The 17770-nt window shown below is 36.9% G+C and overlaps 1 protein-coding gene across 1 annotated transcript in view; it reads left to right on the top strand.

The window, feature by feature from the left end:
- Nucleotides 1-17770, top strand: part of LOC107581769 (voltage-dependent T-type calcium channel subunit alpha-1H-like) — a 60841-nt gene that overhangs the window by 18628 nt on the left and 24443 nt on the right. The window contains exons 8-14 of the mRNA XM_016267419.1: nucleotides 2144-2499; nucleotides 10747-10898; nucleotides 11630-11815; nucleotides 12019-12136; nucleotides 13984-14139; nucleotides 15783-15870; nucleotides 16195-16403. Of these exons, the coding sequence (XP_016122905.1) occupies nucleotides 2144-2499; nucleotides 10747-10898; nucleotides 11630-11815; nucleotides 12019-12136; nucleotides 13984-14139; nucleotides 15783-15870; nucleotides 16195-16403 (1265 nt within the window). The remainder of the gene's footprint in view (nucleotides 1-2143; nucleotides 2500-10746; nucleotides 10899-11629; nucleotides 11816-12018; nucleotides 12137-13983; nucleotides 14140-15782; nucleotides 15871-16194; nucleotides 16404-17770) is intronic.

The raw sequence follows: 17770 nt of genomic DNA, 5'->3' as shown, positions 1-17770 counted from the left end.
GTTAGGCAGCCCTTTACCAATGTGACAGAAAATCAATACTTCAAATGTTAAAGTCATTAACACAATCTTTAAAGGAGTGAGGCGACTGCCAGCACTCCACTAGCGACTGTGGCTATCAAGCACTTTGAAATCTTATGCCAACATTTGATTCCTCTTGTCAGACGGATAGGCAGTAAGCTTACTCTGTGATTGGAGGGAAAATATCAGTTGGCTTCCAATGATCTCATCTGCTGGGGTTTCTAGGTAAGCAGTAACCAGAAACCCAAATATAAAAATCCTCATTCTAAACCCATATAACTTCTTTTTTTTATTTAATTCACCTTTGCATACATTCAAATATGCGGTCTTAGGGCATCAGTGATGCCAAATGTCACTTGCTGGGTATCTATACAACTATTTTAAGTTAAAAAATTTAATTTGAAAACTTGAATGGAAATATTCTCTCAAAGTGTTATGCACTAGACTGAGGTGAATTTTCTGGAGTTTAATGCCAGAAAAGTCAAAATGCACATTAAAGTTGTGTTTTATTTTATTTATTTATTTATTGTATAAACGATGGGTTTTGACTATTTGGGCACAGAATATGAGGCAAGATGTTGGACATGGAACAAAAAGGAGTTAACAGTTTTCTTTTTTTACTCCAGAAGTCAGAAGTTATATGTCAACTAGTGGCATTCATTATATGAGCTGTTTTACTCATTCTTCAGGCAAATTTTCCAAAATACGTTTTAAAAATGTGAAACATTTGGTTGGAGACAGCAACTGGCTCTTGTGCATTTTGTAACCAATTGTGACGTGTAGATAATATGGCTTAAAAGATGGTTTACTCAGAAACTTTTCATCGATTACTCAACCTCATGCTCTAAGATTGTATGACTTACTTCTGTGGAACATAAAATTATATATATTTTATAATATAGTTTTTTTTATTGTCCATACAATGGAAGTCAATGGTAACCATTTAGTTTCAAGTATAATTCGAAATCTCTTCTTTTGTGTTCTGCAAAAGAGCAAAAGTCATAAAGGTTTAGAATGTCATGATGATGAATAAATGGTGACAGAATTTTCATTTTTGAGTGAATTATCCCTTTAAAATATGGCCTGTTCCTCACATAAAGTTGTTTCTCACATATAAGCTTCAGAAGTCATGGAAGATGACAGAAAATGAATTTTGTTGTATTATCCCTTTAAATGTGTAACACTTCAAGGCATTACAGTTACAAATTTACCGCGGGGTCCCAGTACTGTATATGTTTGGAATGAATGAGTAGAATTTAGTGCATTTGGTTTTGCGTTAGGTTGTTTGTTCAGCCCCAGATAACCAAGGCATTTCTTTCATGCTCAAGCCAGTTTTCATTTCTATATCAGTCTGTTGCAGAATGACTATTTGTGGGTTTCTGTCAACAGGAATATGTACTGCATGTTTACTTCAAATTCACTGCCTCTGCCAACAGTAATTTTTGATTGCAGCTTGAGTCACCTCCACTTCAGCTCATTACCACAGGCTAAAGTGGGCCACTGTGTATGATTACGTCCTCAGGCAACACATTAGTATAAGAGTACAGCCACAGACATCCTCTGATTAGACCGATTAGTTTTATTTAAGATTGTGAGATCATAAGACCAAGAGAGGGTGAAGCACTTGAACAGAACACATAGAGCACTGCATATTTTTCATGACCATTGCTAGATAAGTAAGCTACTAGACTAATAAACTAGCTGAAGTAACCTGTTTTATTGGCTTGACTGCTAAAAATGAAACCAATTAGGTGTCATAATTCAAATAAGCAACCTTACAATAAACATTAAGTTGGTTGTGGGATCTATTGATGTTTGAGTTAGACACCAGGTAGTAACTCATGTGAATGATTTAGACATGCACAATCAGTCCCTCCTGAGAGATGTCCTCAATTCAGAAGGAAGTAATACACAAGAGAAACACAAATAAGCCTTCAGTGTTGGGGAATGTTACATTTAAAAGCAGAATGATTACTAATTAAGTTACATTGTTACTTTTTATGCAAAAGTACCATTTGGCAAATGCTTCATTTACAAAAGATGCATCATAAAGCAAATGCAACACTTTTGCATTTCCTAATTGCATTGACTTAATTGTTGACTGACTGTGTTTTTTCCCATGTAGGCCACAGTCGTGTGCTGCTGCAGATGGCTGGTGTGGTGCCCAGTCCACTGCTTCTTGAGCTCCTGAGCTGCCCGTATTGTGCAAGGGCCCTGGAGACCATGGATGTGGAGCTCGGTGATTCAGACTACTCCAGATCAGAAGGGGACGTGGTGTACGAGTTCTCCCATGGAGCAGAGTTCAAACCCTGCCGTGCATCCCATCATAAAATCCTGGAGGAGCGTAACCGCCTGGCTCAGTACTGGGTTGACTTCCGGGACAGATTGATACGCATAGTAAATAGCAAATACTTTAATCGAGGAATTATGATTGCCATCCTCATCAACACCTTGAGTATGGGGATTGAATACCATGAGCAGGTGAGTGCAAGTGTGGCTTCTTTAATGAATAGCCTAATTTTTCATTTGCTACTGTCAGACGGGACTTTTATTACTTTAATATTGATTGGTGGTCAGGAAAAACAAAAGGATGGTTGTTATAATGACTGCTTATAAGGAAACAAAGCAATAAAACAGACCATATCATAACATATTCCTCATCAGAATTTCATTGGTGGTATGCACTGGGATTAGCTTGCTATTTATTTTTCATTCAGAAACAGTGATGAGGATTCATAGCCTTTTTGGGTGAACAGATCTCCTGGTTATATAACTGTGTTGTGCTGCAGTGCCTCGGACTGCACTTCTATCTCTCCTTGCTGTGTTGTTTTGAGTTGCGATGTTACCACTCTTGGTTTCATACCTAATCCTGTGGTTTGACATGTAGCCAATTGGATAGAGGTCTCGCAGTAAGCAATGTGTGTGGATGCTTGATATCATATAAAGTGGTTACAGTACTGACATTTTCTGCTGCTGGTATTGTGTAGAGGATTCTTGGAAATTAAACATTTACTGACATTGTTGTATAATAAATCAAATAAATATTCAATCTTGGATTAACAGTAAGAATGGTCCGATAGCCTACTTCCAGGATTTCAGCCAGTTGATTCGAGTGCCAAGAAACATGCATTTTATGTCTTGCAAACGTGAACATTTGGTATTCTGTAATGTACTAATTGTTAGAAATTCTGCTCATTTAAATCTCATTAAAATTTCTGACACAAATGAGGCTGTCTAAGGACCTGACAAAGTCTTAGAAGTATAAATTAGGAATAGTTGACAATTTTCAAAAAAGTTAAAGAACACAGACCCAACATCTCATTTCCATAATGACCAGTGCAATCTACCAAGAGCAGTGCAATGGGCAGGGCAGGTAAAAAAAAAAACTGGCTCAACAAGGCCAGCAGAAAAAACTTTCCTGCTCAATGTACTGTAAATTGCACTAGATTTGATAACTGCACTGTGAGTAGTACTTGTATGAAATTAAATATTGTAACTTTGCTAAAAGGCCGTTTGGAGAGCGATTGTTGTTGAAATAATGTTTAGCAGCTCTGGTAGAAATAAGGTTCAGCTGCACCTTGCGGTGTCACACTTGACTTTACATCATTGAAAGAGCAATATTCACAATTGGAGGTAAGTACGCTAATAATAGATCTGAACAAACCCTTTTATCCTACATTTAATTATGTGTGATTATATATGATTGATTGGTTGCTCTTTGACTAAAGCATAGCTTATTGAATACCAATGTGGGTCCTAGGTAGCATGTCTGCTTCTGAAGTAAAATCTTTAATCGTTATGCTACTTTAAAGAACAGCTCGTGTTGTCTAATTAAGCCAAGACACGTAATAGGGATCTTTTAATCCTCATTTCAGAAGCAGAAGAGGTGAAAATAGTTAGCAGACATTTGTTATGGTGATTTGGGGATTTGGAGACCTCCTTGCATAGAAATTCTTAGGTCTGTTTTAAAGAATGAACATAAATTCTACTGTAAAATGATTGTTATTTGAGTTGTAAAGTGTCTTTTGAGGTGAGACTACTTTTAGAGGTGGAAGAACTTCTTGTGATTGTGTTACCAATATCATTTCTGTGGGTAAGGTTTGCAGTGTTCCTGTAAACTGTGTTTTTTGAGTTATGGTTATTCTTTTTTAGTATGTCTGATAGTTTTAAGCATCTATTTGTGATGCTGCTTGCTTATTGGCTAGTCTTTCATTATATGTTTATTTACATTAAATGTGTTTCCCGTATGAAATTGTTGTCGACATGTCACAAATACGGTCCATTATGGAAAGCTGTTTCCGTTTCAGAGTAAAACAAAAAGGTTATTGCGACTTTATATATCACAACTGAAACTTTATTTACTGACATTTTTACTTTATTTCTTGTTATTGCAAAATAAATTATTTCCCAGTGGGGCTTTATATCTCACAATATAACTTTATCTCAAAATGTTACTTTATATCTGACAATATAACTTTAAATTTCACAATTGTGACTCTGTTTCTCTCAGTTACTTTTGTACTGTTTCCTCTGATTTGGAAACAGGCTTTCATAGTTCAGAAGCACTAAATAAATTTTTTTATTTAAGTACAAGAAGTTGCCTGCAGTTAATACTTTGCACAATGTGATAGACAGGTTGTTTACGGAGTAATTGCCATTTACTTAAAGGTCCCCTGAAATGCTTAGAAACACATAGCATTACTCTATGTGTTGACGTCATTTTAACTGAAACAGGAAGACAGGGCGGGACATGTCAAGCAGCCCCGCCCCTTTTTAAAATAGCCAATAGCGTTCGTTTATATCACAGCTTGGGCTAGAGCCGTTCAGAGCCGTTGAGCTCCGTAAAGCCGCATTTGACAGGGTATGCCAGCCACAATCTCATCCATATTACTATAATGTCGTTAGTTTTACCATCAGTTCAAGCCTGAAAGGGCAACAGAGTCGCGTGACAGACACAGTGATGATGCAGTACACAAGCCGCGGTTAAGACAGCTGACGTGCTATGATTTCTGACAGGCAGTTCACTCTCCTGTGATGTGACCCTGTTCCCCTCACACACACACACAAACACACACAACGCGTTACTCTGCTACGCTGCGCAAAACTCCACATTTGAACAGTCAATAGCAAATACTTAATCTAATAACAAAACATACTTACAGTCGCTGATTCAGAAGCGCCAGATTGTCATAGCAAAGTCGATATTTACCCTTTTTTTTTTTTTTTGAAATAGACTTTGTGCCTTGTGCTCTTGAGCCGTTTTAGGTAGGTGTGGCTGACTCTTAACTTTTATAAAGAATATCTCTTTGGATTTGAGACTTTAGTCTTTGCAACTTTACAGATCTTCTTTATGCACCAAGAGCTTGTAACACTCCAAAGAGAAAGGAAAATTTGAAATCGCATCATATGACCACTTTAAGGTCTGCGTGACTCGCGCATGTGATCCGCTCTGTGCTATCGTGTCTCTGGACCGGAGCAGAGTGTGTGTGCGGTGCGGTGGTTAGCGTGACACAGCGCCAAACCAGACTTCTTTTTTTCCTCAATGGAAAGCATATTTACACTGTTTGAATCGTTCCATGTTCCCTATATAGTGCACTACGTGCCATTCACTGTACAGAAAATACTAATTCTGTGGACAAGTGACCGATTTCAGCTGTGGCTTCAGCGTCTATTTTATAGTGTAGGGGGTGGGTGCTTCTGATTCTAGAGAACACTTGATTGGACAGAAAGTTTGATGAGAAGCTGAAGTACGATGTGACGTCAAAAAAATCGTTGAGCCGTTTTGGCGGAAGTGACAAACTGCAAGCTTTGAATGCTTATATCTTCTAAATGCGAATTGTGTCACTGTTTTGGAGCACACTGCCTTATAGATAACCTTAAGACTAACGTATTGATACTAACACCCAAAAAACTTTAATTTTGAGTTTTGATTTTAAAATCAAATGGTTCAAGGCTTATCCATATAGGTGTTTGTTCAGTACTGCCAGCTATTGGAATACACTGTCGCCATAGTAGTTATTGAGGGAGGATTACAATAATGAGATAAGGCTGGCTGCATTGATCTATGTACTGAGTGCTCTTAGTATCTCAGCAGAGTCTCTGCACTCTCGAGTCAATCAACCACCTAATCGGATTTACATGGGGCCACTGACAGTCTTCATTACTGCATCAGTCAAAGTCACTTCACAGAGCCTACGCCACTGTTCGCCCCATCACCGAAGACTCACGCATGTCTCCACTGCACATACAGTTATTTCACTTTGATAAATGATAGACATGTTCATTACTCTGAGGCTGAATAGCTCACATGAAATACTTTTGGGAAGTGGACACATCCTTGCAGTGAGATGTACCGTTCTCCTTCTAAAAGTATTTTGAAGCCATTTGTATGGCATTTGTTGGCTGATTCTCGAGAAGGTGTAAACACAATGACTCTGTGGGTTTATCAAAACATTCCTCTGTTTGTTTGAACATCCTGACCAGCACAACATAGTAACAGTGGCTCAGCCAATGGCATGAGTTTAAGACAGGGCTGTTTGTTTCTGTGACCAAGTGATAGTTTTTAATGGCAATAGTTTTTTTTTTTTTTGTATATTATTATTCTTGAAGATTTTCTGTTATTGTATTAATTGAAAGACTACAATGAATATTTATGCATTAAAAAAGTTATTTTGCCAAAGTGCAGTGTTTATCACCAAAAAGTTTCCAAACTTCATTAGTTTCCCTTCTTCATTAGTTGGTTAAACCCCTAGCCCCGCACCAAACTTAGACTTTTGGTTAAGCCAGTCTTATTATGTAAATGTTGCTGAATAATAAACTAATTTCAAGTGAATGTATTTTGTGTAGTATGGAAGCCCGTTTCCACCACTGAATAAAAAATAAAGGTAATTGCGGCTTTTTATCTCACAATTCTGATGTTTTTTCTTGCAATTGCAAGTTTACATCTCGCAAGTCTGATTTTTTTTTTTTTTTTGAAAGTCGAGTTTTTCTTTGCAAAGCTGATTGTGTTTATTTGCAAAACGCTGGATTTGTTTGATGAATATTGGCACAAAATTCGCTCCACATAGTCGGCCTGCTCAAACAAATTGCAATTCAACTCACTAGAGGCACAAAAAATTAAACGCTTTAAAGGTGCAGTAGGAGATCTTGGAAAATGCTAACTTTAGCCTGATAGCACTGAACGTGAACGTCCCACCCTCCCTGCAAATCGCCGTTCAAAGCCACGCCCCCTGAACGCATACACACACAGATCAGACGATCAGAGACAACATTACTACAATACATCATGTGTCATTCACTGGTGAGAAAACTTTATAGCACAGTTAGTAAAAGTACTACAATACCATGAAGGAAGATCAGGTTGTTGATGTTTGTCTGCCATTCTCGCTCTGTCTGCACAGCGTGCATAAACACGCTGATGACGTATCCTGTCTGCGCGAACCCGGTGCGCAGAGGTATGCTAATACTTAAGTTGACAGGCAGGTAGGAAAGTCAATAAAAACGCTCGGACCGAGCGTTTTGATTGGACGAACATTTCTTGGTCCTACGCCTTCCACAGAATATATAAATACAGATAAATACATTTAGACCACTTAACTTAATGATTGCTATCGGGATGTGAAGAGACTTTCAACCAACATAACAAAAACATTTTCTGAAGACAATCACCTATTGCTCCTTTAAAAGTGCAGATTGTGTTGACCCATTACAGCAGGATGTAAGATAGACATTCATTGATACGTTATGCATCAAATACTCATTTACAAAGCACGTGTGTATAGCTTCACCCAGATTCTCATCAAAATCATACATGTATTTATCAAACACATCATGCTGTGTTTAACTTCGGATTGTGCTGGTGATTGAATGGTTTAGAGCTGTAAAATTATTAACATTATCGCAAATAGCCGTGAAAGTAACAGACAGTGTTGTTGTTTTTCATTCCTTTTGCCTTTTCTGAGTTGCTCTGCTTTCAGATGTGTGTTATGCATCATGGGACATGATGGAGGAATGGGGCAGTAAAGGGTGCAGCGGCTGACTCCCTCTGGAGAAGTGCAGCAGTTCTTTGCTAACATCACTCTCCTTTAGTCTGCCATGTTGCCGCCACTGAAAGCCCAGTGTCCCAACATGCATTTTCACTGTCGTCGCTTTTCCATTGCTCTGTCCAGCAAATGTGCTTGATGCAGCAGCAGTGGGAATTTGTAGCTTTGCACTCAGACAGACCATGTTCAGGAAAGCTGGGATTGATATTTGATTTGTGTATAGTGTAAATGGCTCAGTCGAAAATAAAAAATGTCATCGTTTACTCACCCTCATGTTGAAAGGACATGAAAAGGGCTTAATAAAGCCCCCACAAGTATCATAAAAATAGTCCGTACACTATATTCCTCTTCTGACCTCATACAATTGATTTGTGTAAGAAACATATAGAAATGTACATATTTACTGATTATTTTCGCAGCACAATCGCAGCATCTGTATTGTTGAATCCGTGAGTTCAAGAATCTGATTTGTGAACAAATTCTTAAGACCATGAATATTTAAATAATCTAAAGAACTTTTTTTCCAGTATAAAGAAGCTTTTGTGGAATGGAAAGGTTCCATGGATGTTACAGTTTCCAATGCCAATAAAGAACCTTTATTTCTAACAGTGGAAGAGTGGTCAAAATACAGTCACATTTAGCTTTGGAGCAGAAAAAAGTCATGCAAGTTTGAAATGACATGATGGTGAGTAGATAATGATAGAATTATTGTTTTTTGGTTGTGAGGTTGTTTGTGTGTTTGTTAGTTTGTGAACTATCCCTATATGGTTTTGTTGAAGAGGGGATGAGCTAGATTGTCTGGTTAGGATGTATCATAGACATAATATTGTCGTGTAATTGTATAACTTTCTAAAACAGAAATGCACTAATCCTCTCTTGTCATTTTGTTGGAAAAATTATTCACAGGCTGGAAGATTGTGTTTAGAATTCATCACGACTGGGCTCAGTCTATGGCACTGCATAATGGCATGTCTCACTTTATGAGGAAAATTACACTAAACAATGTTTTTGCCCCATGGTATGTTTTTGAATCTGTTGCTTCAGAGTTGTTCTGGTAAATTAGCATCATATTTTTATTTCAAACCATATTACAGTTAACACACTTTAGCTGTCTTGGCACCTGAGGTGGTATCCGCTGCTGGAATAATGATTCATAAAGCCACCTGTTGGACACCACACAAGCACATCTGTTTATGTATATATGTTGCATAAATTGTAAGCTTTAAATGGAAGTTTGCCCACTGAAAATGTGACTATCATCTGTTTTATGTCGACACTGCTAGCATGTTTTTTTGGTTTGGATTATCTTGTTTTCTTTCAATACCAATGTACAAATAGCCTACTAAATTGATGATGCTAAAATTGTTTAGAATCAAAGATTGATGCCAGTAAGGCTGAAAATGCTTGTCTAATCTAACATTGCAGTCGAAGTGGGTATAATGAAGGGTTTTCATTATTCTTTTACTAATCCATTACTAATCTGTTGTTCCTGGGTAACAAGCAGTCTGGGGAAGTGGCATATAAATATTCATGAAGAACATTGATTAATGTATGTAGATCAATGCAGGCAGCAGAGGCCGTGGAGCCCCCTAGTGATGACCTGTCAGCGCCGTTTTACTTCAGTTATTTGCTGGATATGGTTTATACCTGCAAAGGTTTGTTTCAGTTATGAGATAAGTATAGATAGCTTCTATTTTAATAGAAACATATTTCATTGCTAACAATTTACAATAAAGTTCTTTGTTAATTCATGTTTGTTAATAATATATTAATGTTAATTTATACAACTTGTGTATGTAGAAATTACATTAGCATTATTAAATACTGTAAAATAATCGTTAGGCTTGTTAATGATATCTAATGCACTAATGCAGGTTTATGTGTCTTTAAAAGCACTGATAAGACAAGAGCAGTGAAGCCCTATAGGCTCAAATGTACACTGGTTTTATCTTTCTAAATGGATGTGTTTAACACAGTGACTTTCAGCTTGCCCGTAGCGATAGTGATTGTCTAACAGTTTGACGTTTTGATTTTATAACCGTGTTAATGTGAGCAGTATCCAGGTGAATGCTGAGGGTTGCTGCTCTTATAATGGCCAGCAGAACCAAAAGGCTCATATCATTGATGCTTCCTTTAAAATGTGTTTATTGATTTGCACTATGCTAAAGAACTGAAGAGTGCAGTAGTAATTCTTCAGTTCTTCAGCTGGTATAGTCTGCATCAGCAAATGTAAGGAGACTAATTCTCTGGCCCTGAAACTGCTTGTGATGGACAGATTTTAGAGGTAATGTCCGTCTGATTGATCTGCATTGCTTTGCTCTCAATAAAAGAGCTTATACTGCTTTGGGTTTTATTTTGCTTGTTTAACCTCAGCCCTGGAGCTGTTTGTGTGAAAATGAACAATCGTAATTGCTTTGAAATATCTTTTATTATTTGGCCCAGAGGTATTGTGTTACATAAACTGTTCATTTATCATTTGAATGTGCTGCAGTTCTCTGTATTTATATACAGTAGTCTGACTCCCATCCTCAGGCGTTTCATGGGATGTTGTGAGAGTAAAGGTGTGTGAAGGTGCCATTATGAGGGTCGGTGATTAAGGTCACTCATATGTTATATTCCCAGCAGTATCTTGGCATGACTTTGGCCTGCAGACGGTAATGAGGTGTGGCTCTGTTTCCTCTCACAGCCTGAGGAGCTGACAAACATTCTGGAGATTAGCAACATCGTCTTCACTAGCATGTTTGTCCTCGAAATGCTCTTCAAACTGCTGGCCTTTGGCATCTTTGGCTATATCAAGAACCCCTACAACATATTTGATGGGATTATTGTAGTCATAAGGTAAGACCTTTTATTTATCTGTATGTGTCTATATCTTATATAATACTTATTAAAATACTAAACTTACTAAATATACAATGCATTTTAAAAGTTTTTAATGTTTTTGAAATAAATCAAAGCTGGATTTATTTGGATAATAATACAGTAAAAAGTGTAAAAAGCCCCAAACAGTTAGTGTATAATCAAATACGCTAAAAAAATTTTTATATTTTGCAATTATGAAATGAAAAATATGGAATGTTAAAAAAATTAATTAAAATGACCTAAAATTGTAGTAATTTAAAAAAATCAGCTACCCAGAAGCTACTATGAAAGATAGTGGGAAATTATTTTTTTTAAATACATATTCATTTAAACATACTGTATGTAAGCATTGTTGAGGTTATGAAAAGCTGGATTTATTTGGATAATAATACAGTAAAAAGTGTAAAAAGCCCCAAACAGTTAGTGTATAATCAAATACGCTAAAAAAATTTTTATATTTTGCAATTATGAAATGAAAAATATGGAATGTTAAAAAAATTAATTAAAATGACCTAAAATTGTAGTAATTTAAAAAAATCAGCTACCCAGAAGCTACTATGAAAGATAGTGGGAAATATTTTTTTTTAAATACATATTCATTTAAACATACTGTATGTAAGCATTGTTGAGGTTATGATTTTTTTTTATTTTATCTGAACTATTATATATAGAAATGCATTAAATATAACCATGTGTTTCTGTGACAGTGTGTGGGAGATCATAGGGCAGGCGGATGGGGGTCTGTCAGTGCTGAGGACGTTTCGTCTCCTGCGTGTGCTCAAACTGGTGCGCTTCCTCCCTGCTCTGCGCAGACAGCTGGTAGTCCTGATGAAGACCATGGACAATGTGGCTACATTCTGCATGCTGCTCATGCTTTTCATTTTCACATTCAGGTGCAGACCACACCCACAACTCACTCAGCCAATTAGAACCGAGCTTGGTGTGCAGTGTCACCAAGACTATAATCTTGATTTATAGAATTTAATTCTAGTTTGTGAGTAGTAATGTGCTGAAAATGTGTTGTCTTGTCATCAGCATAATTCTGAAATTAGCTCAAATGTTTATTCATTTCATTTTTCTTTTACTGTCAATACAGCATTCTTGGAATGCACCTCTTTGGATGCAAATTCAGCCTGCAAATGGAGAATGGAGACACCATTCCAGACAGGAAAAACTTTGATTCCCTGCTGTGGGCCATTGTCACTGTGTTTCAGGTCAGAAGAGAGACTGTGCTGGGGTTAGGCAATGCATACACTGGGAAAAAATGGGTGTAGAAACAATTTTCACTAAGAAATTGCTTGTAAATTTCACAATAATTACAAAGAAATAGCAAGTAACACACTGAATTAAACACATTCAGGTGCAGACCACACCCACAACTCACTCAGCCAATTAGAACCGAGCTTGGTGTGCAGTGTCACCAAGACTATAATCTTGATTTATAGAATTTAATTCTAGTTTGTGAGTAGTAATGTGCTGAAAATGTGTTGTCTTGTCATCAGCATAATTCTGAAATTAGCTCAAATGTTTATTCATTTCATTTTTCTTTTACTGTCAATACAGCATTCTTGGAATGCACCTCTTTGGATGCAAATTCAGCCTGCAAATGGAGAATGGAGACACCATTCCAGACAGGAAAAACTTTGATTCCCTGCTGTGGGCCATTGTCACTGTGTTTCAGGTCAGAAGAGAGACTGTGCTGGGGTTAGGCAATGCATACACTGGGGAAAAAATGGGTGTAGAAACAATTTTCACTAAGAAATTGCTTGTAAATTTCACAATAATTACAAAGAAATAGCAAGTAACACACTGAATTAATTTGTACATTTTTACGTAATCCAATAATCTTTTTGTTTACAGCTTTGAAAAATTATTTCAAAGTTGTGTAGACCTCAAACAGTGTAGACCTGTCCTTAATACGAAACATTATTTTCAACTTTTATTTAATACTCTGAGACATTGACATATCAAATGCAGTGTGCCGTAAACAGTGTTGGCAAGGTTATTTTTTAAATCCAATAGGTTACAGATTACAAGTTACCCTATTTCAAATGTATTAAGTTGTGTAACTATTTCAGTTACTTTTTTAATGTAGCTGATTACATTTGATTACTTCTCTAAATTTCTAGCAAATGTTTTCAACTGTTAATCAGTTAATCAACTCTCAGACAGGTTGTAGCCTAAAGCTTTCAGCAGCAATGTGGATTAATGTACAATAACTGGCAGAAGTGGTGCACTGCAGATTCAAACAAGAGAACCAATCAAAAGCATCAGAATAGCATCACTTTACTAAATGGCCTTTAAAGGCATCGTGCACATTAAAACAGGCAAATTAATATTATTTAACGTATCCTACTTTTTACAAAAAATATTCAGATGTAACCCCCTTTGTAATCGTTGACATATAAGTAACTGTAATTTAATTACACATTTTATTCTCAGTAAATGTAATGGATTACATTTATTTCGTAATCAAATTACGTAACACTGTTATGTAACTAGTTACTCCCCAACACTGGCCATAAATAAATTAATTGCTTATGTCTCTCAGGTTAGGGTTATTTATACATATTTGTATATCCCATAAACCTATTTATAAACTCCATATCAATATCTTGAGCTATATAGTAGCTACTATGCAGCTGACTACAATGGAAGGCCTTTGTGTGCATTATATCCTGCATTAGCACAATTTCCTGTGATGAAGCTGAGTTGCTGAACCTGCACTGTATCTGTATAATGCTGTACTGCAGCTATTCTCATTAGATTATCACGACATTATTTTGCAGTTAAAAAAAGACTTAATTGCTAGACTGGGACAGCCAATTACTTTCACTTCAGTAAGAAGCAGAACTTTGAATAGTTTGTACAGTATCATCACAAAACACTACTCAACACTACTCAACAATTAATTTCCCCCGCTATGTAATTCAGATGCAGGAAATTATATGTACAAAACACTACTCTACTGCACATTTAATTGATACATCGCAGATTTTTTATTTACTCAGCCGTTCTCTGTCCTCTTCTGTTTCTCAAGCTGCTTACGTTTGTATTTCAGATCCTGACCCAGGAAGACTGGAACGTGGTCCTCTATAATGGAATGGCTTCCACCACCCCATGGGCGGCTCTTTACTTTGTGGCTCTGATGACTTTTGGGAATTATGTGCTCTTTAACCTACTGGTGGCCATCTTAGTGGAGGGATTTCAGGCAGAGGTAACAAAAAAAAAAACATCTATTTCAGCTGGCTCAGTTTCAGTAGTGTTTATTTTTTTCTAAAGATATGTGCACAAAGCAGTTGCTTTCTCCAGAACTTCATTGCTCACTGCAGCTTACTTTGTGGCTCTGATGACTTTTGGGAATTATGTGCTCTTTAACCTACTGGTGGCCATCTTAGTGGAGGGATTTCAGGCAGAGGTAACAAAAAAAAAAAACATCTATTTCAGCTGGCTCAGTTTCAGTAGTGTTTATTTTTTCTAAAGATATGTGCACAAAGCAGTTGCTTTCTCCAGAACTTCATTGCTCACTGCAGTCAACATAAAAATAAGTATTTGACCTAAGTATCATTCTTCCAAATAATATTTCGGCAGTCAAGACGTGTGTTTTCTATCAGCTGTTGAGAATCAGAATGAAACAGAACCATTTTTGCAAATGAATGACTCTTTCGATTTAATCAGTCAAACTTTACAATTGTTTGTGATTCAGTTTGATTCATTTGAACAGTTCACTCAGGCACTGAATCGTTTGCAATGTGGTTTCCTATACCAAATGGTAATGGGATACTTTATAAGACTGTTGGACGAGGTGGATATTTACGAAACAAAACTTGCAAATGTCTTCTATTGTTTGTTATAGTGACAAAGCAGTTTTTTATTGCACATACAGCTTGTGAACAACTGTAATCCAGGTAAAGCCAATTTATATCCAAACATCCAAAACATTATCAAAATACTGTCAAAATATTGGGACACTTTAAGTAATTAAATTAATACAGCATCAAATGTAAAAAAGTAAAGAATGTGCTTCAATTAACTGCTTTTTTTACACCATGAATGTATAAAAATAAATATAAAACATCAAAATTGACATCTTATAAGCCAATAAATTAACTCCATGTCTAAATCTAAAGCTAAAATGAAGATTTGATTAACAGTTGTAAGCCTTTGTGTTCATTACTTCAGATTTAGCTTAACAAGCATGAAGACGCTTGTGCCGTTTTTCACAGTCCTCACAACTTGTTTTGTACATGTAAAGTTTATATTATCTACAAAATAGAAATTAAATAAATATCGAATGGGAATTAAATCGAACATACTGTACATTATATATGTTAATTTGAACTCTAAATATGTAGCTAATATGCAAATTGGTCGCTCCTTGAACAAGGTTGAACTTGTGCTTCAGGGATTTACAGAATTTGGCTTCTTAAGCATGCAGATCTGTGCACAAACAAAGTAGCTGCTTTCTCCAGATAGTCTGGGGAGTTAAACTGCATTGCTGATACAGTGCTGCAGTGTTTGGCCCATCTGTCATGCTGGGGACTGTGTGAATTGTGAACTTGTTATTAGTAGGTGTAAACCTTCAAAGGCTAAAACAAACACCAACTTCGCACAACCCTAACCGCAATCGAGGTCTAACAGGGTAGCAGACAGAGTACTGATAATATGGGCACCACAGCTGTATGTATGCACAGCAGGCTGTGACTGAGTGAAGGCCAGTGTGTTGTTGATGCCAGAGGCCGACGTCCTCTGAGAGAACGGCTCCTGTTTGGCTTCAGTGCATCCTGAATAACACTTTAGTGGGCTGAATGGTTACTGAAATACTGGGAGCTGTCCACAGAAAGCTCTTGTGTTTTGCAGGGAGATGCTAACAGGTCAGATGCAGATGAGGAAAAGCGCTCGGTGAACTTTGAAGAGGAAGAGAAGATGGGGGAATTGCGAGCTACAGGTTACTTTCTTTTACACATAAAATGTTATTGCCGGGCTAACATGTAAAATGCACACTTTTTACACACCATAGATTTCTCCTATTCTTAGCCTGTTCATTCAGGCATATAGTTAAGTTCATTTCAGACCCCATTAAAGAGGCCAGGGGTCCTCTAGAACCACATCACCATTTCACATATATGAATCTACTGTGGAAAATGCCCTTTTTATGTGTCCTTCTTCCATTTACTTTTACTACTTTGTCATTCATGGATAATCATTTTTTATTTTGTTTACTGGATGGTGATGACTTTCTTTGAATAACCCCTTTTACTTCCACCAACAGAGTTGAAGATGTACTCTCTGATGATGTCAGCGAATGGGCATGTAGATCCTCGAGGCACTTTGCCTCCTCCAATCATCATGCGCACTGCTGCCACCCCCATGCCCACTCCGAAGAGCTCGCTCAGCCCCGAGTCAGTGTTTGGTTTGACCGAGTCCAGGCGGGGCAGTGGCATCTCAATAGATCCAAATGCTTTTGATCAAAAATCACTGGTAAGACCATGCCCACTCCGAAGAGCTCGCTCGGCCCCGAGTCAGTGTTTGGTTTGACCGAGTCCAGGCGGGGCAGTGGCATCTCAATAGATCCAAATGCTTTTGATCAAAAATCACTGGTAAGAAAAAAAAACAGCTGTTAAATTACAAACAGGTGTCCATTACAGTGACATCACATAAAGATTGCTTGAGCATACAGTACAGTAGTTGTGAAAAGAACATAAAACAGGAAGTGACGTCTTCATTTATCATTATAACATGTGTAGATTAGTTCAGGTTTCTACGTAATGTCATGTTCTACGACGAAAATATTACGAAGATAATTATTAATTAAAAATGTATGATATTTTACTTTCTACTATATTTTACCTCGACAAAGTATTGTAGAATGTTTTAAATATTTTTTTAAAAACATGATTAATATGTATACACTTAATACAACGTATATTCAAGGTGTATAGACAACATGACTTCACTTTCTGTTTGATAGTTGCACCGCATGATATTTTTATATTCATTAAATTTAAACCTTTCCTGAAAGTGGTATGCTTTTTCAAAATAAAATGAAACAAACATAAATATGAACAAATTTTTTTACAAACATGGCACGTTTTTAAACTATTTCCTTAATTTTTTTGTTTCTTCATTGTTTGTCACTGACTCATACATTTAAAGGGGTCATATGTTGCTAAAAAGAACATTATTTTGTGTATTTGGTGTAATGAAATGTGTTTATGCGGTTTAAGGTTAAAAAACACATTATTTTCCACGTACTGTACATTATTGTTTCTCCTCTATTCCCCGCCTTTCTGAAACGCGTCGATTTTTACAAAGCTCATCAGTCTGAAAAAGCGAGGTGTGCTCTGATTGGCCAGCTATCCAGTGTGCTGTGATTGACTGAATACCTCAAGCGTGTGACGGAAATGTTACCCCCCCCAAACCATACTGTGATGCCTTGTCCGGCCGGAGCGACGATTCAAAAACATGAAAACCCATTATAAACGAGGCATTCGTTGCATCCAGTGGGGACATAATTATGGATTATAATGACTTATACTGTCTTTTTACGTGTTGCGTTGCATCGCGCCGCGTAAACATAAAACCATGTCTGCATTTGTGATCGGAGAAATGACAAACAACAAGCCCTACTCTACACTGCTACAAACTCACGTTTGAATCATCAGTGGCAAATTCTTTATATATAAAAAACTTACTTACAGACTATCAGTCAGAACAGCCGGCATTGTAGTCTACTCTACCAGGGTCAGTAAACAGTCCTCCATAAAATGTGCAGCACACATCTGAATATTTGGGTTGAAGTGTTCTGGAACAGTGTTGTAAATACAACTTAACCACTGATTTCTAGT

The sequence above is a fragment of the Sinocyclocheilus grahami genome, unplaced genomic scaffold (genome assembly GCF_001515645.1).
Source record: "Sinocyclocheilus grahami isolate Dianchi unplaced genomic scaffold, SAMN03320097.WGS_v1.1 scaffold37.1, whole genome shotgun sequence".
In the NCBI taxonomy this organism is placed as follows: domain Eukaryota; kingdom Metazoa; phylum Chordata; class Actinopteri; order Cypriniformes; family Cyprinidae; genus Sinocyclocheilus; species Sinocyclocheilus grahami.
Note: the sequence above shows the minus strand (reverse complement) of the source record. Positions and strands in the feature narration are given on the sequence as shown.